The sequence below is a fragment of the Tauraco erythrolophus genome, chromosome 4 (genome assembly GCF_009769465.1).
Source record: "Tauraco erythrolophus isolate bTauEry1 chromosome 4, bTauEry1.pri, whole genome shotgun sequence".
Lineage (NCBI taxonomy): Eukaryota > Metazoa > Chordata > Aves > Musophagiformes > Musophagidae > Tauraco > Tauraco erythrolophus.
Window position 1 is genome coordinate 1340203 of NC_141468.1, and position 26148 is coordinate 1366350.

A 26148-nucleotide genomic window follows, 5' to 3' on the forward strand; every position below is an offset into this window, starting at 1 on the left:
GAGGAGGAACGGGCGGGGACATGTCGGCGGCGGACGGCGCCCGGGAGGGCCCGGGCGGTGCGGCCGGTGGTGGCGGCGGCATTCTCAACCGTTTCGTGCGGCTGCCGGGCAGGCCGCGCCCGGCGGGTGAGTGGCGGCCGGTCCCGGGGCCGAGGGGAGGGAGGGCGCGGACCGGGGCACCGCGTCCACGCGGCCCTGAGGGGACGGATACCCCGCAGTGGGGGGGTCGCCGCCGTCCTCGTGTCTCTGGGGTGTTTTGGGGTACCCCATGGACCCGGGATGGGGAGTCGCGTCATCCCCGAGGCCCGGGGGAGGTGGGGGGGGGGGCGTGGGAAGGGCCAGGATGATCCCGGGATATGGGGATCCAACCACCTCTGGCTGTGGGGGCTCACAGGCGCAGCTGAGGGCGGTTATTCCAGCCGTTATCCCGTTCTTGGGTCGTAGGGTGTTGGAGGGGACCTGCAGTGTCCAGGGCGGGGGCCCACCCCCCTGCTGTGACGCGGGGAATGGCCGTTCTCGCGTCCCGGCAGTCTCAGCGCGCTGTGGGGTGTTCGGCTGTCCCACACGGGCGGGTCGTCCCCATCCCCGTGGACACGGTCCCTGGTGGAGGCCCACCCCATCTCAGTGACCTTGGGATCCTGGATGGGCCTGGGCTAACCCGTGGTGACACCCCCCCCACCCCCTCCAGTTCTAACGTGTCAGGTTTTTGGGGTGAGGGATGATCCTGGGATGGCAGATCCAAGCTACCAGAGGGCCCTTGGATGAGACATCAGCCCAGTCCTGCGCCCTGGGAAAGGTGATTCTTCCTCTTTCTCACCTTCTTTCTAGCAGCATTGGTGTGTGGGGGGGGTACCCCATAGTCTCCGGGTGTGTGGGTCACCCCACCCCAACAGCCCCAGGATATTAGGGGGAGCAGGCGGGGGTTAACTCCCAGTCACAGGATTGGGGAGTTCACCCCTGTTCCTACAGTTCTGTGATACTGGGAGGGACGTGGGGCACCTCCTGGTTCTGTGATGAGATGGGGAGTTATTCCCAGTTGGTTTGGGGTATCCCCTCATTCCTTATCTCCATAGCACCCCCTTCCCTCAAGGGCCATGTGTTGCCACCCAGGAGGTGGGTACCCCAGGCTCGGGACATCCTTTTCTGCCCCGGCTGCCCCTGGCCCTGTCACTCAGATCCCTTGGTGGGGGATGGGAAACCCCTCGCTGCCTCTAGGGTAGGAGCCTGTGTTTGGTGTGTCTGGAGCACCAGCACCAGCTGGGAGTGGGCTTTCAGACCAGGGTCCGTTTTTCCATTCCTGTGAAACCCGTCGTGATCCGGGTCTGCAGCAAGGATGCCTTGGAGCCTCACGCAAGACTGCTGGGAATTTGCTAAGTGGCCCCACACCACCTATTTTTGGGCAAATTCTCAAACGTGTTTCCTTCCTTCTGTGATAAGGGCCTTTTTTGGTGACACAAGGGCTGGTTATCTTCACGTTCCTGAATTTTCCTTGTTGGCTTGAGTGAGCTGGTCGTGCATCTTCCTGACACAGTGGTGATGATCCTGCTTTTCTATACGGATTATGTCCTGACATGGAGTCCTGCCCTCCGCCACCTGCCATGGGGCAGGTCACAGAATCTCAGAACAGTTTGGGTTGGAAGGGACCTCAAAGATCATCCAGTTCCAACCCCCCTGCCACGGGCAGGGACACCCTCCACTACACCAGGTTGCTCCAAGCCTCATCCACCTGGCCTTGAACACTTCCAGGGATGGGACAGCCACAGCTTCTCCGGGCAACCTGTGCCAGTGCCTCATCACCCTCAGAGGGAAGAATTTCTTCCTTAGATCTAATGGAAATCTCCTCTCTTTCAGTTTAAATCCATTGCCCCGTGTCCTGTCACTACACGCCCTTGGAAAACGTCCTTCTCCAGCTTAAGTCCTTCTCCAGGTCCTGCATCCCCAGGGACAAACCACCCCTGTTCAGCCCAGCCTCAGCACTCAAGTCCAGCCATAACAAACCTGAAGCTGACTGTCATCTTACTGAAAAAGTAACTGATGGAAAAATCCCTTTTGAGTCGATTGCTGGAGTTTTCTCTCTGTTTGACACCGTTAACATCCTATTTCTAGAGCTCCAGCAGCAGCCCTTATGTAACCGTTGAGATAGAGGAATTTTTTTTCCCCCTTCTTCCATCTCCCCTCTCCAGGCTTGTTTTCTTACCTCCCAGTTCTCTGATTTCTGAGTTTCCAGGAGGCGTTCCTGCATTTCCCCCACCATTCAGTGCCCTTGACTCCTTCCATAAAGCACGCTGTCAGTCCTCTGAGTCCTGTTTTTAGCAGGAATTACTGTTGTGAAGAGCTCGTAGCAGGTTTTGGCGTCGGATGTGTTCGCTCCATCCCCCTCTGCGGAGCTGTTTTGCTCCTGCCAAGCCGTGTGTTGTTTGAAGCAGATCTGGGCTATCACTTGGTTAAACACCAGAGCGTAAGCGTTGATTTAGGTGCTGCTTTTGTCACGTTCTCCTTCTCCACCTACGCCTGGAAAAGAATTTAAACTTTTGTCCCTTTTTCCGCTGCGGAGCGTTTCGTTTGCGTGGGGAGATGAGGTCCGGGAGCTGGTGCCAGGGTTGTGCTGCTCTGTTTGCTTTCTCCAGCGGAGTATTCCGGTCAAGGATTTCTCAACAGGGGCATTTCTCAAGCAGCATCCGCAAAAAGAGTCTCATTGATGGCTCAATAGCTCAAAAAAAAAAAAGCAATTTGTTCGTGGTTTCGCTGCCTGGCGATGGGGAAAGACTCCAACATCTAAAATTGTGTGTTGGATAAGGGAAAGGAAGGAGCTATTTTTGGGTGTTTGTAAGCTTTAGGAAGACCAGAAATGTCAAATACAGGTGGTGTGTAGTTTGTTCTCCTCCTCGCTGGAAGTTTTCCTGTCCACCTTGGAATGTTTTGGGGGTTTTCAACAGACTCTCGGAGTTAAATGGATAGAAACAACGTGGAAACCTAAATATATCTTTACCTTTCGTGTGCTCAACCTTTATGCTCTTGTCTTGAGCTACAATTTTCCCAGCTTATCAGTCACAGTAGGGTTTTTTTTTGTGCTGAGAGGTTCAAAGTTTCTAATACGTGTTTCAAAAAAATACAGCAGCAAACCCAAATTTCCTGAAGCCCTTTGTGTCGCGTGGGGGAGCAGTGTGCACGTGATGCCTTAATTAACGTGATAACCTTACAGAGAGACCTGGACAGGCTGGGACAGTGGGCAAGCGAGAGCAATATGAAGTTAAACAAGGACAAGCAGCAAGTCCAGCGCTTGGAATGACATCCCAAGAGTCAAGCACAGGCTGGGATCTGGGTGGCTTGGGGACCAGCCTTGCTGAGACGGACCTGGAGGTCCTGGTGGACAACAAGCTGTATGTGAGTCAGCGGTGAAGGCTGACAAAAAGTCCTGGGCTGCATCTGCAGGGGCATTACTAGCAGAGAGAGAGAGAGACGGGATCATCCTGCTCTACTCAGTGCTTGTCAGGCTGCCTCTGAGGTGCTGTGTCCAATTCTGGTCCTCACAAGTCAAGAAGGACATGCACAGACTGGAGAAGGTCCAAAGGAGGTGGTGAAAGGGCTGGAGAACCTGCCCTGTGTGGAAAGACTGAAGGAGTCAGGTCTCTTCTCCCTGCAGAAGTGAAGACTTGGGGGGGACCTCATCACAGTTTAACAGCTCTGAAGAGGATGGAGGGTCTCTTTTCACAAGGAGCTGCATGGAGGAGGCAATGGGTGCAAGTTGCACCAGAAGAGGTTTCATTTCCGTGTAAGACAGACATTTTTTACAGTGAAAAGAGTCAGAAGCTGGAACAACCTCCCAAGGGACATGGGTAGAGGCCCTGTTGCTGGAAGGTTTCAAGATGCGACTGGAGAGGGTGCTGGATAATCTCATCGTGGCTCTCTTTCCCACCAGAGGCTGGACCACACAATCTTTCCAGGTGCCTTCCAAGCCGGGCTGTTCTGTGGTTCTCCTTTTCCAGAATTCTTTTCTTTATTTTCCTTTCACATTGGAAAAAACGTAACAAAACCAAACAATCCAAGGAACATTCAATTTTAGTAGCGCAGAAACACACCACAATCTGTAACACGTACATTTCTGGGGCAAACATTTCCTCTTTTGCTCTGGTTTCTCAGTAAGGACAGTTCACTTGTAAGGACTCATTTTATTCTCTGCCCTGGGATGCTCTCTTGGATATGTTTGGCATCTTTGGCTGGATCCTCTGGCCTCTCCTGGCTGCCCTCGGCTCTGGGCAGTGTCATTGTCCAGGTGTGGGGGATCCAGGCACTGCTGCTTTCTCTCCTGGGTTTTTTTCAGCCTCCTGTGGAAGGGAGCTGTGTGATCTGGAGAGGCTGAACAAGGTTTTAAACCTCATACTCATGCGTTCACATCCTGCTTATCCAAACATTTGTAAAGGGCTTGTGAAAAAATACCAGGAAATGGGGGGGAATGGAAGAACACAACAGTTCAACAAGGCCAAGTGCAAGGTCCTGCATGTGGGTCGGGGCAATCCCAAGCACAAGGACAGGCTGGACAGAGAATGGATGGAGAGCAGCCCTGAGGAGAAGGACTTGGGAGTGCTGGTGGATGAGAAGCTCAACATGAGCCGGCACCGTGCGCTGGCAGCCCAGAAAGCCAACCGTGTCCTGGGCTGCATCCAGAGCAGCGTGGGCAGCAGGTCAGGGGGGGGGATTCTGCCCCTCTGCTCTGCTCTCCTGAGACCCCCCTGCAGTGCTGCCTTCAGCTCTGGGGCCACCAACATTAGAAGGACGTGGAGCTGTTGGAGTGGGTCCAGAGGAGGCCACGAAGATGATCTGAGGGCTGGAGCACCTCTGCTATGGAGACAGGCTGAGAGAGTTGGGGCTGTTCAGCCTGGAGAAGAGAAGGCTCCGGGGTGATCTTATTGCAGCCTTCCAGTACCTAAAGGGGCTACAGGAAAGCTGGAGAGGGGCTTTGGACAAGGGTGTGTAGTGACAGGACACGGGGCAATGGCTTTAAACTGGAAGAGGGGAGATTTCCATGAGATCTAAGGAAGAAATTCTTCCCTCTGAGGGTGGTGAGGCACTGGCACAGGTTGCCCAGAAAAGTTGTGGCTGCCCCATCCTTGGCAGTGTTCAAGGCCAGGTTGGATGGGGCTTTGGGCAACCTGGTGTAGTGGAGGGTGTCCCTGCCCATGGCAGGGGGGTTGGAACTGGCTGATCTTTGAGGTCCCTTCCAACCCAAACCGTTCTGTCATTCTGTGATTCTATGAACACTGTTCCCCAAAGTTCAGTTTGCATCTTAACATAAGCTGTAATATTAGAGCAGCTTTGAGGTGAGACACAGTTGCTGCTCCCAGGGATGGAATTTGGTTGGCATGGACGAGGCCCACTCTGGCTGAGCGGAACGTACAATATCCTTGAAATGGGGAGTAGAGTGGTGCAGAGCTGCCACGGATCGTCCCTGTTACCAGGGTAGGGAGTGGCTGGCAAAGATAACTGCACGGCTGCTGTCAAGGAAGATGGATCACAACTGCTGCCTCAGCAATGATGGTGGAGTCGCGTTCTGTAGCTGAACTTGTTCTAGATTATCACAGAATCACAGAAAGGTTTGGGTTGGAAGGGACCTCAGAGATCATCCAGTTCCAACCTCCCTGCCATGGGCAGGGACACCCTCCACCACACCAGGTTGCTCAAAGCCAGACAGACTCTCGAAACAGCTTCGTATTCAACTCTTTCAGTGTTTATTTTTATTTTTAAGAAACAAATTCAGCTAATTAGACCCTTTTCCCCCCTCTTGTGTTAAAAAAGAAAAAGGCCAGCTGTCTGGCTCACTAACTCGAATACAGGTACTCCCCTCTTGTTTAACCCACCCAGTGAGATGATGCCAGCGTTTATTTTTCCTGCAATCATGAAAAGGAGGATAATCCAATGGAAAGAAAATGCCTTTGTTCTTCAAAACCTGTCTTTGTGCTGCTGTTTGAAGCGCCTCTCGCCTTCCGTTTGTGCTGCGTGTGATTCTGTGCACCCACTTGGTACTTGCAGTTTCATTTTCTTCTTCTGTAACTGTATTGTGGAGCTGTTGAAAATCAGGAGAGAAATCCTCGAGTGTAGCTGTTGGCACGCGCTGTGGTTCTGGGCGTGCTGGTAGCACTTAGTCTGCTCCTTAACTTCAGGTAATCTGCTGATGCCAAGAGATTTTTGTGGCGGTGTTTTTTTTATTTCTCCAGGCTTTCCATAGATTCTGTAGCTGTCAAGGCCCCAGACTTGAAATTTAATAAACTTTTAAGCTTGTATTAGTCAGAATGGGAACAATATTTATGGTTTCCCTGCCCATGGCAGGGGGGTTGGAACGGGGTGATCTTTGAGGTCCCTTCCAACCCAAACCATTCTGTGGTTCTCTATGTCCAGCAGCTGCAATTCAGCTTCATCCTCCCTGTAAGAGGGACGTTTCGGGCGAGAGTCTTGTTGGACATTATTCAGGACTGTTACGGTTTCTCCTCCAAAATAAAGGATTTCTTTAAATTTTCTTAATAAACAACTCTGTTTTCTCCTCCCTCTCACTCCGGATCTATTCTTTTTTCAGAGTTTTTGGAGAGGCAGGAAACAAATGTCTCGTGCAGTGATTGCTGTGTTGTGTCAGAAACCTGGGAACAGATATTCCTGCCGCCTTCTTGCTTACTCTCCCATTCTAATAATACCTTTTGCAGGAGAGGTATCCAAATAGGAATGCACTTGAACAAAGTCCATCTGGGCCATCTGAGCAGCTCGCTCTGAAGTCACTCCGTGAATCACTTAAAAAGGGTGAATTTAACAGGGTGTTAACAGGTCAGTGCGCAGCCAGCAAGCAAGTTCCTATCAGATAGCTGAGTCCTAAATTGGGACTTTCCTTAATTACGTCCCCGTCGTGACGTTTCACCTTCATTCTGTTTGTGGAGCTTCTCATTCTCTGGAAGTTTCATTGTTCCCATCTCTGCCCTCAGGACCAAGGAAAAGGAGTCTCCTTGTGAATGCACCTTCCCATCCTTCCTGCTTCGCTTTGGAGTCTTAAACTGGGAAAGCAAGTGCTTTCCCAACTATATCCGTCCACTTTGAAGCCATTTTCTGTAACTAACTTTGCGACCTCTTTCCCACAGCTCTGTCTTGACTCGGTGCCTCCTGCTGCTGTTTTCCATGTCCGGCATCAAAGAATTCACAGCGGGGCCCAGTGGCCTGCAGCTTTTCACGGTGACGGTGCCTTGCTGTGCTTCCCTTAGCGTCGGGCACTTCTTTAATTGTGGCAGGTTCAGCTCCTGGGGAGATGGGCTTTGCTAACTAGAGGAGGAAGTTAGCAAACCCTTGGGTGTTTCCATCTTCCTGCACCAGCTAAAGTGAGGCACTGGAACAGGTTGCCCAGAGAAGCTGTGGCTGCCCCATCCCTGGCAGTGTTCAAGGCCAGGCTGGATGGGGCTTTGGGCAACCTCGTGTGGTGGAGGGTATCCCTGCCCATGGCAGAGGGGTTGGAACTGGATGGTCTTTGAGGTCCCTTCCAACCCAAACCATTCCATGATTCTAAAGTTTGCCCTTGTGTAACACGCTCGCTGCACACCGCTGATGCTGGAGCAAAAACAGATCCAAAACTTGCACGAAGAATTTCAGTAGATGCGAATCATCTGATAAAATGTAATTAAATGGAAATGGAGTTCTTTATTGGAGGTTCAAGTCATAGAGCTTGTCTGCTGAAAGAAACTGGTCTGAATTAACTCTTAAATATTCAGCTTTTACAGGTCTTTTCTTTAAAAAGACATAACTAGAGGACTCTTTTTCTAAGACTTTCTTCTAAAGTGAATTAAGGCCGCTTTGATTCTGCGTAGAAGAGTTTGGTGATGATTTAGCTCAGTTTAGCATTGTTCAGTTCATTGATACATTCGCGAGTGTGCTTGCATAAGTGACTCAGAAGATGTGTTGGATAATTTTTTGTCCTGTTTTATGGGTAGATATGTCATCTTCTCTGGGCCCTTGTGAGCGGGAGGATCTAGTGCATTGAGACAAAGGTTAGTGAAGAGCGAAGCTTAAAATCAGGCTGGAAATGTGAAGCCTTTGGAGACAAGTCAGTCCTTACATACGGTGCACGGTGTTGAGCAAACGCAGCTGGGGTCTGCTTGGATAGAGCCAAAATGTGCTATTCTCAAGCAAAGCAAACTGACATTCCTTGTGTTTGTAGCTACAGGGGTTGGCCCTGAGCTTTTGGAAACCTTGCTCTGGTTGGCATTTCCAGCCCTCCTTGCTCTGGGAGACACCACCACGTAGCAGGCATGGCAGGAAGCATTTCGAGCGCTCTCATCCGTGGTTTGGTGTTCAGCTAACGCTGAGGACAGTGGATTTCCCCTGAGCCACTGAGTGAATGCATGACTGGGGCAGGCATCGTTTCTCCTGCTAGCTCTGCCGTGAGGATCCCTAGCTTCTGACACAGGGCAGTTCCTGATGGAGTGTTTGATTGAAAAATTTCTCCCTGGAGTGCACAGAGCCCTTTGAGTTGTTGGTGGGAGTAGTGGGAATCGGTTGGGAACGAGCAGCAGATGTGGCTTGCAGCAGGGACAGCTGCATGGGAATGGTGGTCCTTTCAGACCGTCTTGGTTGGGTACTTAAAATCACAGAATCATGGAACGGTTTGGATTGGAAGGGACCTCAAAGATCATCCAGTTCCAACCCCCCTGCCATGGGCAGGGACACCTTCCACTACACCAGGTTGCTCCAAGCCCCATCCAACCTGGCCTTGAACACTTCCAGGGATGGGGCAGCCACAGCTTCTCTGGGCAACCTGTTCCAGTGCCTCACCACCCTCAGTGTAAAAAATTTCTTCCTTAGATCTCATCCAAATCTCCCCTCTTTCAGTTTAAAGCCATTGCCCCGTGTCCTGTCACTACACACCCTTGTCCAAAGCCCCTCTCCAGCTTTCCTGTAGCCCCTTTAGGTACTGGAAGGTGCTGGAAGGTCTCCCTGGAGCCTTCTCTTCTCCAGGCTGAACAGCCCCAACTCTCCCAGCCTGTCTCCATAGCAGAGGTGCTCCAGCCCTCGGATCATCTTCGTGGCCTCCTCTGGACTCGCTCCAGCAGCTCCATGTCCTTCTTGATACTTGCAAGTATCTGTTTGACACCAGCTCCTGCCTGTGATCACCTCGCCGTGTCTTGAAAATATCCTGAAAAAAATTCTTCTTTTAAAGACAGGAGACGAGTTTCTAAGTAAATGGGAGGAGGTGAAACCAACTGGGCTGTCTCTGGGCTTGGTGTTCCCATCTTGCTATCTCCAGGACCCACATGCATCAAACATCAATCCCTTTCTGTTGAAATGTAACTGTTCCAGGGCTTTACGGCAAAGTTGGGTGCCTTCCTTTTCAATTTTGAGAGGTGAATGGCAGAGAAAGCCTCTTTGTGTTTGTTTTTTAATTTATCTCTTTGAATTATACCTCTGACTCTTTATTCCGTTGGCTTTCTGTGAAACTCGGCCTTATTCTCCTCTCTTCCCTCTGGAAAATTATCATGGCAAGTGTTACGACTCGAGGGAAATCGGCGCTATATTTAATGGAATATGTGAACTCCTAATTCCCTAAAACCTTTTAAATTCAAATTTAAATCTTCACTCCCCTGCAAAACGTGGGCATCAGTGCTGCCAGTCTTTGCTGGAATTAAGCTCCCATTTCAGTTCTTTCAGGTCTTCTTTTTGGAGATCTTCAGGGCAAACACAGAAGAAGGAACGAGCAGGATACTTAAAAATGAATCCATCTCTTTGGCTAGTTTCAGAGTTAAGAAGAAAAAAGCCCAAAGGGATGGATGTTTCCCTTTCCCTTTGTGAAAACTCTACGTGTTTCACCTCTAAAACACGTAATATTTGTTTACCAGTTTAGTCCAGCGCCGAGGCCAGTAGCTGCCCAGCTTCCCCTCCTGTGTGCTAACGTCCGCGCCACGCCGGGTGCCCGCTGGCACAGCGCTGTCTCAGCAGCTGGGCCAGAGACTGCAGGTTTTTCCATTAATTCCTTCACTTTCTTCCCCTCTCTTTCAGCCAGTCCTTATTAGTTTTCTAAGTGGGAATTGCTGCGAGGCACAATTATTCCTGGAAACAACCCAAATCTGTCAAAACTTAGCCACAAGGAGTTTGTCTGAACCCTGTAGAGCAGCTTAATTTCGGACAAGAGTTGGAGCTTAAAGCAGCAGCGAACGGGGAACGTGGTTAAGCAGAGCTGCTTGTGCCGAGTTAAAATGAATTATTCCGTCTGGACAAATCATTTATTTCGCCTTTCCTGCAGGAAAGGTGCCTGATGCCTCGTTTGTTATTGCTCCACACGTCTGATTCACTGCTAATTGTGACAAGCTGAGAAGAAAACACGGTGGGTCCTAATTAGATGCTCCACTGGGTTCTCGTTCTATCCTAAAAGTCCATAAAAGAGCTGTAAGAGCAGGTGGGTGGTGAAAATGGCTGGTTTGTTTGGGTGAGGGGTTGTCAGGAATCTTCTTTTGGTGGTTTTTCTTTTTGGTTTGCTCTTTGTTGTCAACTGAACCCCAGTGGGCCTGTCTTGAGGTGCAACAAGCAGAGGACGTGCTTGAGGGAGTGATGGTTACTCATTGAGTTTGTGCATTTTAGAGGACTATATATCCTTCTTCTTGAGATGAAACTTAGCCTTACTCTCACCAAAACATTGTTGTATTGCATAGAAAACATGATTTTTGAAACCTTCCTGGTGTAGTCAGCTAGAGATGTTCTACACATGTCCCACAACCAGCTTCTTTGTTCGTGGACCTGATCGTTTTCTGTTCCTTTCATCTTTCTTGTTCATTATAGAATCACAGAACGGTTTGGGTTGGAAGAGACCTCAAAGATCATCTAGTTCCGACTCCCCTGCCGTGGGCAGGGGTCCTGTGGTCCTGTGTCTCGTTGAGGAAGAATGTCCACCTCTGGCACTGTGCCAGGCTCTTGCTGTGCATCGAATTCAAGCAAGAATTCCTGAATTCCTTTTTGATCACTTGTCAGCTAAGGCTTTGATTACTGTTGTCCAACAAGAATATTGCTCTTTAGGTTTTCCTGGACTGAATCGGTCTTTTCGTCTATCCCAGTTGAGGTCTGAGCTTGAATTGTCCTCCTCGTTTTTATTTCCATTGGCTTTTAGGGAAGAGAATGGGTAGGCAGAGGGATTCCTTTTAGGAAGGGCTGCATCTGCCAGTTGTCAAACTCAACCTGTAGGATCTCAGGTGGGTTCCCTGCTGCGCTCCCTCCTGGTGCAAATGCCTTTATCTATGAGCAGACTTCTACTTGCTCTATCAGACTTAGGAAGCCCAAGGGATGTCCAAAGTGAAAGAGCCTAGTTGAGATAAAAGGTGCCAGGAGCAAAAGAGGAGAAACGGGGAGAAAGTTTGTGCAGGAGAGAGAACAAATCGTTACTTTTCTTCTTTATTCCATCTGGCCAGCTTTAAATATAAACATTTTGGGAATCTGCGATACGGAGTGACAGAAGGGAGTGGTTGCAAGATATCTCAGAAATAGCTTCTACGGGACGATTGCCACGTGGAAGGATTGTCGTGTGTCAACCTACAGGCAGGTCTCCTCAGGCAGGTGTGGTCCAGAGGCTAGAGTGGACATGACCGAGATGGTGACACACAGAGGTTCCTCCCGTTCCTGCTTGGAGTGATGGATCTGTTGTTCCAGAGCCGTTTCCTCCTGGCTGCAGACATGCTTCCCTACAGTGAAACACCAGCCACTCTTGTTGGAGGACCACGGCAGCGCATGTAGTCCTGACCCTTGGACACAAGCTCAGCTCCTCTGCTGACATATCACTGAAGATGTTTTACCTTCTTTTTTTCTTTTTGCTGTAGGCCACAGATCTCCACCAGCAAGAAGTGGCCATCGTTGTGTGGCCGATAACGCCAACTTGTATGTGTTTGGAGGCTACAATCCTGACCGTGTGGAGTCTGATGGGCCAGAGAATGAAGAGTACTCGCTCTTCAGGGAGCTCTGGCGATACAACTTTGCTACAGACACCTGGCATCAGATGAGCACTGAAGGCTACATGCCCAGGGAGCTGGCCTCCATGTCACGTACGTATGGAAATCCAATTCCTGAAGCTATTTTAATCGGTGTCCCTGGTGGAATGCAAAACCAGGCAAGAACTGGGAAATCTGGATCCTGTTTCCAACTCTTTCACAAGCAGGCCTTGAGTTTGGGTTGGTTTTATGATTTTTTTTCTTTCCTCTTTCGCTTGGTTTGAGGCAGAGGAGGAGGAAAAAATTTCAAATGCAAGAGGTGATCTTCAGATATTTAGCTTGATAGAATCATAGAATCATAGAATGGTTTGGGTTGGAAGGGACCTCAAAGAGCATCTAGTTCCAACCCCCCTGCCATGGGCAGGGACACCCTCCACTACACCAGGTTGCCCAAAGCCTCATCCAACCTGGCCTTGAACACTTCAGGGATGAGGCATCCCATTGATAGTCGCAAGGCAGCTGCACTTTCAGCAGCTAGGTCCTCAATGCAACCAGATGTCTCATAGAATCGTCTGGTTGGAAGAGACCTTCAAGGTCATCGAGTCCAACCATTCACCCTGCACTGTCAGGGTCCCTAAACCATATTGCTCAACACCAAATCCACACGGTTTTTAAACACCTCCAGGGATGGGGACACCACCACCTCCCTGGGCAGCCTGTTCCAATACCTCACAACCCTCTATGGAAAGAAATTCTTCCTGCTATCCAACCTAAATTTCCCCTGGCGTAACTAAAGCATCCCAAAACATATCTCTTTGTTCAGTAGCCATTTTTAAAAGTAAGCCTTTGGTTCCCGTGGTTTGAGCTTGTGTTCTTGCTCTTTTAGAGCATTTCAAAGCCATAAAGTGCGAATTGTGGGGTGTTTGAACAATATTGAGCACTCGTTCCCCACCATCTCCAGACCAGAGTCATTCTGGTTTACTGCCTCTCACAGGAACGAGTGTCTCTGCTCTGTCTCTCTCTCCTAGTTGTATTGCACGGCAACAACCTGCTGGTGTTCGGGGGCACCGGGATCCCCTTCGGGGAGTGCAACGGCAACGACGTCCACGTCTGCAATGTCAAGTACAAAAGATGGGCTCTGCTCAGCTGCCGAGGAAAGAAACCCAATCGGATCTACGGCCAGGTAGGAAGGACAGCCCTTGGCGAGGCACTTGGAGCGTGCCCGCGTACGCAGATCTCTTCTCTGCTAGCAGCTGGAGTTGTCCTCTGTGTACGTAAGTGTGAGGAAAGGCAGGTGTCATTCATAAAGAAATAGAGCAGTCTTGGTTCTTCGAGATTTCAAAGGAAAGGAGTATTTTTATCGTAGTTAGAAAAGCCAAAATCTGTTAACTAAATGCCAGGCGCAGTTGGACAAAAAGTTAACGTGTGATTTAGAGTGGTCGGTAGTTTCTGGAGTTGCTCTCTAGCCTCCTCAAAGCCCTTAAAACCCCAAACTATACATGGAAACAGTAGTCAGTAGGTCTTACATGAAAATAACAACTTTTAAGACTTCTTATAATGTTCCTGAATGAGCATGGTGCATAAAAACCTAAATTCACTCTCTTGGGAGGACTGCCAGCTTTTGCTGTGCCTTCCAGTAATACTGCTGACGTACTTGTGGTGCAGACATTCATAACCCAACTAATTTCTCGTTTAGATGTGTGCCAGACACTTGGGGCAGGGAGGGTAGTCTTCCTCTTGCCCACTTCAGCTCGAGGTGGCCTTTGGCGAACAAAGGCTTGGGAGCAGAAGCAGCTGCATCTCTGCTTCCACTGTGGACCACATCAGGGCATCCCCTGGTGGTGCCTGCACCACCTTCACACTTTCAGTAGGCTGATAGTCCATGTGCTTGGGAATTCTACAAGCTGTCTCTGTCATTTGGTCTGAATTATCCTCTGTGTTTAGGGCTTTCTCTGTTAACAATCCCGCTGGCTATCTGATAGCTGTTTTGTAGGATTCTCCATAACAGTATCTGTATAAGGTCAGCGTGGAAGAGATTGAGGGTTAACTGTGATTTGATTTAGCTCCTGGGAGCCCCTGCTGCACAGATCTGCCTTGTGTGATGCCTGAAACTCAGAAGCTCCACTTCCAGGTCCTCGTCTTCCGATCATGGAGTTACTTTCCATTCCTACAGAACACACCCCCTCCTCTTTTATGTATCGTCCTCGTTTGCCCTTTATGTTGCTCCTGAACATGTCGGTTTGTGAGTTGTAGGTAGAGCTTTGCAAGCAGTGTCTTGCTTTGGGAGGGCAGGAATTCTCTCTTTTTCAGACACTGATGTCACGCGTCCTTTCTAACTCGTTTCTCTCCGTTACCTTCCAGGCCATGGCCATTATCAATGGTTGTCTCTACGTGTTTGGAGGAACAACTGGTTACATTTACAGTACCGACCTACATAAGCTAGACCTCAACACTAGAGAGTGGATCCAGCTGAAACCAAACAATATGCCCTGTGATATGCCAGAGGAGAGGTGAGAAGCTGGACACTCTCAGAGAACTTTTACACTGAGGAGTCACCACCTTTTCTGGGAGTGAGAAGCTGAGAGAGCATGCACAGGCTTCTGGGCACTCTTAGAGCCGTGTTTTTGGCTGTGAACTTTGCACATCCAGTGCTCCAGCAGTCTGGCGTGCTGGGGCATGTAGGGATGGGCTGTGAAGCCTTTGCCAGGACACTGATCTGGACCATGTGGTGCCAGAACAGAGCTGGGGCAGCTGGTGAGCGCTGAGGAGGGGAAGAGGCTGGTTGATCCCCATGTCCTGTGCAGTAGCAAGGCATGGAGGACAGAGGGCTTCGAGATCAATCAGTGACCACAGAATCATAGAATGGTTTGGGTTGGAAGGGACCTCAAAGATCATCCAGTTCCAACCCCCTACACCAGGTTGCTCAAAGCCTCATCCAGCCTGGCTTTGAACACTTCCAGGGATGGGGCATCCATCTAAGTGAGAGAAGGGGATGGAATATTGAGGGCCATCGTAGTGCTCTGTAAACTATTATACTTAAGTTCTGTGATGCTCTGCTCTTGGAAAATGCCATTCAAGCTTCTGGGGTGCTGCTTAGATTAATCATGAAAGCTTCCACACCTTCTGAAAGCTCCCAACCCAAGTAGCTGATGCAGCTTAGCCGGGCTTGGGTTGTCAGCTTAAACCACTTGAGTTCAAAAGTGTTTTCCAGAAAGCTCACAGTGTTTTCTGTTGCTTGTACTCATTTCTTGTGCTGCTAAATGTCCTTCTTTGCACCTTCAGGTACAGACATGAAATCGCACACGATGGTCAACGGATTTATATCTTGGGAGGTGGAACTTCCTTGGCAGTTTATTCCTTAGATAAGGTAAGGTGATTAGAAACCTCAAGTGCTTGCCTGAATAGGAGATTTTCTACAGTGAAACATAACCAGCATAGTCTCTTCATCTGGCTTTGCCTGGAGAGCTTGGTGAAAAAAATAGATAACCAGGAGCAGATTGTTCTATTTCTGTAAAAACTGGTGTTGCCACGAGTGTATCCCGTTGACTTACAAATGGTGAATCTGGTACCCAGTGGCCATACCGGTCTGCAAACCGTCTTCATTTCTGACAATCTGTTAGCAAAGATTTTTATTTAAAAACACTTGGGACGTAATTCTAGATGTTGTATTTGTGCCAAAACAGGAGAGTACCAAAGGAAGGAATTTCTTGCTGTTAAATTCAGATATTGATATGGTGACTCTCTTCTTGTCTTCTCAGTTAATCATATGCTTTAATTTAAATTTTAAATTTAATTAATTTTAATTTTTCTTGTGGTAAACACTTATCTCCAATACAGTTTGAGGAGGGAAGAGTGAATTCGTCTTGGAGGCTGAAATTGTAAAAAGTTGAAACTGCAGCAGCTAACATGACTTTTTATCCCTCCATTCTCTGCATTGTTTTTTTCTCCTTACGTGCCGTATGAGATAGGTGCTACTAAACGTTTCCGAGAACTGGAAGGTGTGGGTTTTAATTGGTCTAGTTTTTTTACAAGCAATATTCTTTTTCTTTAGCTGTGGGGCTCAAATAGCAAAGCCTGAGACGAAAGCTTTAGTAAGCTGGTACACTTGGAAGGTGATTTTATACCTGCTTAGTCACTGCCTGCGATTAGCTATTTTTGTTTAATTCACACTTCATGAAAAAGAGGTGTTATTTATAGTGGCTCCCTGGGCCAGAGCCTGTAACTGCGTCATCGTGGTGCTGGGAGAGCTGGGAGGAACTAATGGCTCCACTTTGTCCCATCAGATCCATGCATACAACCTTGAAACCAACACCTGGGAGGAGATTGCCACGAAACCTTATGAAAAAGTTGGTGAGTCTGGGATTTCATGCGTCTCCCTTTCTCCATAAACCAGAGAGTGGCCAAGATGCTCGAAGATCCTGTTTGCTGGCTGGCTGGAAGCCTTTTTCCTAACTTTGTTGTACACTACGTGCCTTAACTCTGGTGTCGAGGTCCTGCTTGTTTAGGGCTGTAGCAGTGGGGACTAACCCATCTGAAGCATATTTAGCAGTTTGGCTTCTCTCCCTCCGTGGGAAAGATGATAGCGGCTGGCTCTCCTCCCAGAAGAAGATACACATCATCTCTGCTCCCTCTGAGGCACCTCGTGCTGGCCTGGTTATCAGCAGGGGTTTCCCTGCATCCTCCTAGGCCCTTGGCTGCTGCTTTTCACCGAGCCAGAGGTGAGAGCTGCAGCCTGTGGGGAATGAGAATCCGGCACGTTTCTGTCTTCCCTGGAGAGCAAGTAGGAGTCAGACCTTCTGAAACAACCAGTTGCTAAATTAGAGATGTTATACCTGTGATTGTAGGAAATCAGAAACCCCTTATAAATGAAACAAGTGGCTCCTATCCATGATTATATGTTGAGATATAATCACCACTTGCCCAAGCACTTTAAAGCAACTGCAGTTGGTGCTTTTTTTTTTTTTTCATTCTCCTCAGGCTTCCCGGCAGCCAGAAGATGCCATAGCTGCGTTCAGATAAAAAACGGTAAGATCTGCCTCTTGAAAATTGATTTATCTTATCCAACCTAGCAATGGCAATCCCATCCTTCTAGCCTGAGAGATGCTGGCCTCCAACACGTGTTTGAGAGAACTGCAGGGCACACATGGCTTTTTTGGAAGAGGATTTTTTGTAAGCAGGCCTTAAGCTGCCCAGTTGGCACCACTCTTCGTCGGAGAGATCTTATTGCTGTAGGGAAATTTGCATTTGCACGGCACAGTACTGTGACTGTCTGGAATTCTGCAGTATTTTATGCAACACCTAAGTCTCCTTTGGCCATATGGCCACTTCAGGGTAAAATATCACGTATTTTAGCCATGAGTGTCCATGGTACTTTGCAATTTATTGGTTGCAAGCTTAAAAACAGGTATGAATGATGCTCCTGCTACAGCTCGATGACTGACCTGTTAGCTTTCCAGTCTGCTGTGAAGGGCAAAGTGGGGCCAAGTCCTGCATACTGAGTTCTTTAGAGACAAGATTGTTCAGGGATTTTTTTGCTAGTGCATCCTTTTTTGTGGTGGTTTAAATCCGAGATGCTGATATGGAGTGGATTATGGGGCAGTAGCAGAGTTTTTCTATTCTCTGGTAAAGTGAGGGCCATTTTGTGTGTTGGGAGCTGCATGGAGCTGAGGAGAGGCTTTTGTTTTTCACTTCGATCCTCCAGATGTTCTTGCTGTAAATCACTTGTGTGGTGCTGTTTGGAGTGCAGCTTCGAGAGGGCTCTGCACGTGCAATCCGTGTTCAGTCACCCACAATTTCAAACGGTTGAGTGTTCCTTCACCGGCATTTGGATCTCTCCCATAGCCTCCTTGTCCTCCAAGACAACATTCCCCCAAACTTGATAAACACCAAATTGCTCAGAATGGACTGAAGAAGCAGCTGTGATATTGATTGTTCTTTTCAAAACTGTCTTCAGATAGATGACTGAATTCCGTATGTTTAGGGGGGCTGAGCCATGCAGAAGAGTTGTATGCCAGATTATATTTTTTAGGAGTGCTAATTATGCCATAAAAGTAAGGCAGAAGCTGGGAGATGCTTCCAGTCCCCTTTCTTAGCAGGGTTTTGCTGCAGTGCATGCCTGTTTGTTGAGAAGTTGGGCAAAGCCAGGGGCAAGGACCTGCCTCTAGCAGGCAGCAGGACTGGGAGCCAGAGCTGTGGCTGCTCCCTGTGTGTTCAAAAGGAGTAGAGTCTGATCAGATACAGGTGCCTGTGAGCTCAGGTTAGTGAGGGCCTAATGCAGGAGTTTGCACTGTGCTCCTGCTTCTCAGTGCCTTTTAGCTCTGGATCTGCTGTGGTGGGGCTGGGATCACAGGCAGGCTGGAAAGCGGACGTGAGCCAGCACCGTGCGCTGGCAGCCCAGAAAGCCACCCGTGTCCTGGGCTGCATCCAAAGCAGCGTGGGCAGCAGGGCGAGGGAGGGGATTCTGCCCCTCTGCTCTGCTCTCCTGAGACCCCCCTGCAGTGCTGCCTTCAGCTCTGGGGTCCCCAACACAAGAAGGACATGGAGCTGCTGGAGCGGGTCCAGAGGAGGCCACGGAGATGATCCGAGGGCTGGAGCACCTCTGCTATGGAGACAGAGTTGGGGCTGTTCAGCCTGGAGCAGAGAAGGCTCCGGGGAGACCTTCTAGCAGCCTTCCAGTACTTAAAGGGCTACAGGAAAGCTGGAGAGGGACTTTAGACAAGGACATGTAGTGATAAGACATGGGGTGATGGCTTTAAACTGAAAAAGAGTAGATTTGGATTAGATCTGAGGAGGAAATTCTTCCCTCTGAGGGTGGTGAGGCACTGGACCAGGGTGCCCAGAGAAGCTGTGGCTGCCCCATCCCTGGAAGTGTTCCAGGCCAGGTTGGATGAGGCTTTGGGCAACCTGGTGTGGTGGAGGGTGTCCCTGCTCATGGGGGGATGGAACTGGATGATCTTTGAGGTCCCTTCCAACCCAAACCATTCTGTGATTCTATAAGTGGCCTCTGATTATGAACTGTGTGCTGGAACTGGTTTGGGAGGTGCTGAGAGCTTGTGTGGAGAAAAGGTAAGTGTTGATCCTAAAACTGTTTCACGGAGGTGATTGTTGACTTCAGTCACGGCACATTCTGCAGTTGCTGGATGCAGCGTGGCTGGGACTGCGAGTGCTGTGGGTTTCCTGTCTTCCAGATGTGTTCGTTTGTGGAGGCTATAACGGAGAAGAGATTATGGGAGACGTTTGGAAGCTGAATCTGCAAACTTTCCAGTGGGTCAGGCTCCCAGCTGCCATGCCGGAACCAGTGTATTTTCACTGTGCTGCTGTCACACCAGTAAGGGACTCATTTATTTCCTGCTTAGCTGGAGCTCACGCCGTTCGTTCATGCGCCCTGAGGTTCGTGTGGGCTGCAAGTAGAGCTGAACTGATGTTACCCAGGAGGTGACCTCCACTGGTTGCAGCATCTTCAGGGAGACTCAGGGCTGGTGGGAGGTCCCTGCATTGGCTCCTTCTACTCCTGCTGCTGTTTCAGGAGCGGTAGCACACGGTATATTCTGCTTTCTGAAAGAATTCATGCAGAATTTTAGCTTTTAAGCTGTATCAGCTTCAAGGAGTAATTCCATGTGTGAACAGCAGTTCCTGTTCGCAAAAGGTAAAACAAAAAGACAAACACTCCCCCAAATAAACTGGTTTTAGCCTACGGAGACCAGCCTGGGTTGAAAGATTCTTTGGAAACCTCTGCTAATGGGAAGGTTGGTATTGCTAGAGCTTTTTGCCGTAACTCGAAGCTTTAGAGACCTGTGGTTGATAAGCATCAGGTGGCAAGAAATTAATTTAGCTGTGACTCAGCCTCCTTCAGCTGCTGGCTGCCTCAGGGCAGTGTGCGAGGGCAGAGGTCGGGTTCTTTGGTTACAGGAGCAGGTGCCACCTAGTTTGGAGGTTGTTACAAACACAACTCCTTCTGGGAAACTCTAGGCCTGATAAACCTGTTTCCCAGGAAGCCCAGTGACTGCAGGTGAGTGCCTGGACAGCAGGAATGCCTTTTTTTTTCCCCCTGTATACTAAAGAAATGCCACTCTCAAAATAGGCCAGTGGCTGGGCTTCTCCTGTCTGTCCGTGTTCGTGTGATTCCTGGAGCAGTTATGCTGAGCCAGTCGAGAGAACGCAGCATGGTGTGGTTTTAGTTTAAAAAAATCATAGAATCATAGAATAGTTAGGGCTGGAAGGGACCTTCAAAGGTCATCTAGTCCAACCCCCCTGCAAGGAACAGGGATAAAAGTGACGTTCTTTGTAGCTGAAACCTAAGTATGGTCCTTTACTAACGTATGAACACTTTGCCCAACTCCTAAAATTGCTTTCTTGGGGCAGAATTCACCTAAAATACAGAGCAAAGCACTCTGAGCTAGCAGATACGTGCCTTGGGATGACAAACGTGTCCTTCAGCAGCGCCATTTCCTCCTCTTGGCTGCAAGAGGAGCCCGGGCTGACTGGCTCAGGCAGTGCCCTCTGTTACCAACACATAAAGGTGTGTGAGATGAGGAATCTCACTCTCTGATTCTCCAGCTGAGAATCCAGAACGTCAAATACTGGTTTTCCTGGCTTCGTTGTTCCTCGGCACCTTCTGGTGCACCAGTTTGATCTGTGCCCCAGGTAACTCCCCTCTCCCCCTTTTCCTGTCTAGGCTGGCTGCATGTATGTTCACGGAGGGGTGATCAACATCCAGGAAGACAAACGGACTGGCTCTCTCTTTAAAATATGGCTGGTGGTACCCAGCCTGCTGGAACTGTCGTGGGAGAAGCTCCTGGAATATTTCCCTCATCTAGCAACTCTCTCCAGGTACCAGCTTTTGCACCTTGGACTGACGCAGGGACTCGTTGAGCGGCTGAACTGAGAACATCTCACGCTTCCGTCCGAGACACGCTGTGGTCAAGAAGCCCCCTCCCACCCCCTATTTATGGAGACCGTGGCTGATGTGGCTAAGAACACGGAGGAACCCGCTCAACGCCTTACTTGGCAAATACATCGATGCCTTTCTAGAAATTTTTCCTTTAAGTTGTTGAAAATCCATTTTTTTTAATTTATGGATCTCTCAATGACACCAGTAATCAAAAACACTCTCTGGGACTGATCCACGACATCCAGCCACCAAACTGTCATCAGCACACGCTTGGGGCTTAGCTGGGGAGGGGGGGGAGCTCAGCGAGGGTCGGAGCCCCCACGCCTGCACGTGGCACAGTCAACTTCGTCATTTTTTTTTACCTTCCATATCACAGAGGACGTTCGATGTGGAACAGCAGCCGACCTGTTCCTCTGCTTTGGAGGACACTCGCTCTCCCAACACCCAGCTCTCCATCCATAAACCTGACACCTCCTGCTGCTTGAAGGCTTTGCATGTGTCCGTGGGCCTGCTGCCGTCCCTTGAGCTTCCGAGGACAGCCGGAACGTCGTGGGGCAGCGAAAGCTTTGCCTGTGCAGCTTTTTTGTGGCGCAGTGATTTGAAACACCCAGTGTCTGCGTTCCTCACCTTTTCCCAGGGAAAGGCTTGGCTCTGAAGACCAAAGTTGCCACTCTGGGTGGTGATGGGGAGGGGGGAAAAGGTTTTGCTGGATCATTTTTAACCCTTTCTGCTCACATTGTGCTCTGAACAAGCTGTGAAAACTCACCCCGTAGGTTTCAGAGCTCTTTTAACCTGCAGCATGTCATAACCCCAGCGCTCGGGTGTGAGCCACCCATGCCAGCTCAGGCCTCTAAGTGTTTTTGTTTTCCTTCCTTCCACATTGGCTTTTTTTCAGTTAGCTTCATCTTCCTCCTGGGGTAGGGGATGTTATTGCTGCGTGTGGTTTTAATTTGGGTCCTTGGAAGCTCATGGATCACTCAGACCAGAAAACACAGCATCAAAAAAAAAAAAAAGGGGAAGAGGGAACATCTCTCATTCTTACTGGTGGAGTGGTGGTCATCTCTGCATGGCCAGGGGAGGAAGGGATGTCTGTCTGTCCCTTGTATTGCTGTGCTTCATACATGGTGAAGTTTAGCTCTAGAGACCGTGTCCAAGTCACCATCAAACTCTGAGCAGCTCCACTTGGCTGGCCTCAGGTTTGTGCAAAGTCCTTTTTTCTTTGGAGACCATTTTTAAGTGCCTTTTATTTTTAAAAAACAAATAAATCAGCTTTTCCCAGAACCTTCCCCTTCCATCAAAGGCAAAGGTTAAACTCGGGGGTTTTAGTTTCTTTTTGAGAGATCGCATTTATGTTTAAACAAACCCTAGCCTTGTTTTCATGGGGTTAACCTGAGCAGCACTGGCTGATCGAGTCACTGCTGCTCATCTGATGTTCAGCTGAAGTGTTACCACTTGCCCTCAGATTAAGCTTCCCCTGCTTTTGGGGGATAGAGTTTTCCCCTTCTGTAGCCTCAGCTGCTGCTTTTTTTTTAGTTTTCTTCTCCAAGGTCCGGAAAAATAAAGGTTGGGCAGCGTAGCTGAAGCGTTCTCTGTTGCTTTGGACCATGGAACCTGGTGGCAGCTGCTTGTAGCTCTGTTGTACCACTGCAGGACCTGTAGCTCACGGGGCAAAGGGGGGGACCCCAGCTGCACCGCGTGGCTCTCGCAGCCCCCCAGCTCCAGGTTTGGGCTGGCTTCTAACCAAGAGCCTGGGGGCAGAAAGCCTTTGCTCCTGGAGAGTATTATCATCCCGCTTCAACCCCTTCCAAGCCTCCTTGGCTGCTTGCTGCAGCATCCCACTGCTCCCAGCTCAGGGGCTGACCCCAGACCCCCCCTAGCTGCTGGGGGTTACCTGCTCTCCTGCCCCTGGCTTGTGGTGTCCTCTTCTGCAGGACCGTGTTGGGCCCATGGGCCTTTTCTCCAGCTCCTTCTTCTGGCCTGAACTCAGTGGCTCTCACATCTTCTTGTAGAGGCTGAGTATCTACACTTAATCTTTGCCTTCTGGACTCTGGTTTTGCTGGGACCTTTGTACTGGAACAACCTGGTCATACATGTGCTGGTTCCTTCCTTCTTTAAAGGGCACGTCTGCCATCGGCACTAAGGCAATATTAAACCCACCCGAACCTGGACAGCTGATCAAGGAGACACCTTAACCTCTAAGGTCTTCCTTGCTCTGACAGCCTTATGGGGGCAACCAGGAGCTTCCCCTCTTGATGGGAACACAGGGCAGAAGGTGGTGGGTGCAGATCTGGGGCACATCCGGCCTCAGCCCAGCTCTGTATGACACCAGTAACGCTGTCACTTAATCTTAGCTTCAAATCTTGACATGGAACATGTTCGGCCACCCAGGCAGGATGAGACAATCCTTGATGGCCCTGTGACACACCAAGTCACTGCTGGATCACCCAAACACAAGTGCCCAAACCTCTTCCAGTGACTGGACCATTGAAGGTACGAGCCCAAAGCCCTCCTGTGGGTTCCACCACCAGCCTGGGCACCAGTCTTGCCCCACCAACGCAGCCATGCTGCTCTGCAGGGACTCGGGAAAGCACAGCCAAGATCACAACAAAATAAAGGAGCAGGGACTTGCTGATAAGAGCAGATAATGAGCATCATCCGCTGATGGGAGTCCAGGGGCCTCTTGCCTCCCAGTAACCCAGGGTAGCTGCTGCATGAAGGACACAAGGTCTTGGAGGGTGCTCTGCTGCTCTTCCTAAAAAATAACTTGTTTTAAGCACTACAAAGCTCATAAAAGCTTCTCACTAGCTCATGGTGGCTGTGGCTTAAAGGATATATGGTTCCAGGAGAGGGCTTTGTGGGACAGTCCTGTTCCCAGCACCAAGCAGAGCAGCTCTGGGTGATGTGGGACCTCCTCACAGCCACCAGCAGCTACTGCTGGGCTTGTCCTGCTGCAGAGCAAGACTTTGAGGAAGGGACCCGCAGTGCTGGCCCTACCACATCTTCCCAAACACAAAGGCTGGGTCTGGCTCCAGGAGATTTCCCAAGCATCCCTCACCCCAGGGTAGATGTTTTCTGTTTAGCCTCAGGTGAGATGATGGCACTGAGCAGGTTCTCCTACATCTTCTGCCCTCCCATCCCGCTCCTTTTCCATCTCTTACTGCCCTGTGCCATCGAGCCCACCTGCGGCCATCAGCCAACTCCAGCTACTCACCCAGGAATCTTCCCAAACATCCATAGTAACGACAGCAAGATAGTCCGTACTGAGGCTAGGAAAGCAGAAAAAGAAAAAAAGAGCTTGATAAAGCAGCATCGTTAATTGCTAACGAGCATCTGCCCTCCCTCGGGAAGGAGGAGCAATCCTGGGGTGCTGCCTGCCTTACTCCGGGCTGCTTGAAGCCTAGTCCTGTTTCTCCATTGACTGGGAGACCTTCTGGAGCCCGACATCCGCGCTGCTGCGCTCCCCTCCCGGCTGTTGGTGCCGAAGTACATCCGTGGGGGGCTGGGGAGGGAGAGGGGCACAGGGGCCGCATGACCTGTGGTTGTGAATCTGTCCGTGTTCTGCTTTCGGGTTGTTTTTCTTTATTTTTGAAGCTCTGACAATAAATCAGTCCAAGCCCCTCACTTGGTCCTCTCACCTGACCCACTGGTGTTTCCTTTTGCAGAGGGAGATGCGCCTGTCCCCAGTATGGACTGGGAATGGTTTGGGTTGGAAGGGACCTCAAAGACCATCCAGTTCCAACCCCCCTGCCATGGGCAGGGACACCCTCCACTACACCAGGTTGCCCAAAGCCCCATCCAACCTGGCCTTGAACACTGCCAGGGATGGGGCAGCCACAGCTTCTCTGGGCAACCTGTGCCAGTGCCTCACCACCCTCAGAGGGAAGAATTTCTTCCTTAGATCCCATCGAAATCTCCCCTCTTTCAGTTTAAAGCCATTGCCCCAACCCATATGCAGGACCTTGCACTTGGCCTTGTTGAACTCCATGAGGTTCTCACAGGCCCCCCTCTCCAGCCTGTCAAGGTCCCTCTGGATGGCATCCCTTCCCTCCAGCATTTCCACAACACCACACAGTTGGTGTCATCAGCAAACTTGCTGAGGGTGCACTCGATCCCACTGTCCATGTCTCCAACAAAGATGTTAAATAGCACTGGTCCCAGTACTGACCCCTGAGGAACACCACTCGTCACTGGCCTCCACTTGGACATTGAACCATTGTCCACAACTCTTGGAGTGTGACCATCCAGCCAATTCCTTATCCACCGAGTGGTCCATCCATCAAAACCACGTCTTTCCAGTTTAGAGACAAGGATGTCATGTGGGACAATGTCAAATGCTTTGGGTAAGTCCAGGTAGATGATGTCAGTAGCATGACACATCCGCACATCCCACTGCACCAGGAGCAGCCCTGACCCTTGTTAGGAGCCTGTTAAAAACCTCTGCGCAAGGATGACCCAGAATGGTCAGATGAGCAGGTTGAAAACAAGCTGGAGCTTAGGGAGGGTCATGGAGAAAGCCGGAGCCCCCCACTGCTGGCTCCGTCCCCGAGGCACAGTGGTGGATCTCCCCTGCCACCTGCTCTGGTGCTGTGACAGAGGACATCGAGTGCTGTCCTGCACCACTCCCAGGGACGTTGGCTCCAACTGAGCCACTGCTGGTGCCCAACACCCACCACATTGAGAGCCAGCCTTGGCGGGCACCAAGCAGCCATCACCCCAAGACCATCACTAACCTGGGCGGTGGGCACGGAGAGGGCTGGAGAGGAGATGGAAAGCTTGTTGAAGGAGAAATGAGCTTGTTTCTGATTTGTACAAAACTGCTTTAATGACAAAACACCTGAAAAATACTTTTTTGGTGCGTTTCTAGTAGCATCAAGAAGCCCCGGGTGATCCCCAAACCCAAGTCCCTTCCAGGCCCAGGATCACCCACTGCCTGGAAGGGCAAAAGGCTCTTCTCAGGCACCTTCTCCCAGTGCAATACGTCCCAAGGGAGGGGTCTGCCCTCGAGACCACACAGGAAACCTCCTTCAAGACCTTCTACTGAGGACAATTTTCCTCCCAGCCACACATGCGGGGCTGGAAATACCTCCGTGAAGTGCTCTGGCATTGAGGCTCCTTCTTGGTTCAGGTGTGCTCCTGTGGCCACCACCCTTCCCATCGCTGAAGCCCCGTTGGCACCCAACAGGGTGAGCCAGGCAGCAGCAGGAGCTTCAGCAAACGATGCTTCCGGACCAGAGCCAGCCCGGCTGAGTCCCTGAGACACCAGATAACGCCTCAATGAGCGCTGAACCCAACGAGAAGATTGGAGAATGCAGCAGAGTCCAAACC

The 26148-nt window shown here is 50.2% G+C and overlaps 1 protein-coding gene across 1 annotated transcript; it reads left to right on the top strand.

The window, feature by feature from the left end:
- Positions 1–20: 20 nt before the first annotated feature.
- KLHDC10 (kelch domain containing 10) lies at positions 21–22156 on the top strand. Its single transcript, XM_086609858.1, has 9 exons — positions 21–126; positions 11826–12047; positions 12962–13116; positions 14295–14443; positions 15216–15300; positions 16217–16283; positions 16911–16958; positions 19121–19260; positions 20608–22156. Exons 1-9 carry the CDS (start codon positions 21–23, stop codon positions 20815–20817), a joined length of 1182 nt encoding a protein of 393 aa, XP_086465984.1. The 3' UTR covers positions 20818–22156.
- The last annotated feature ends 3992 nt before the right edge of the window (positions 22157–26148 follow it).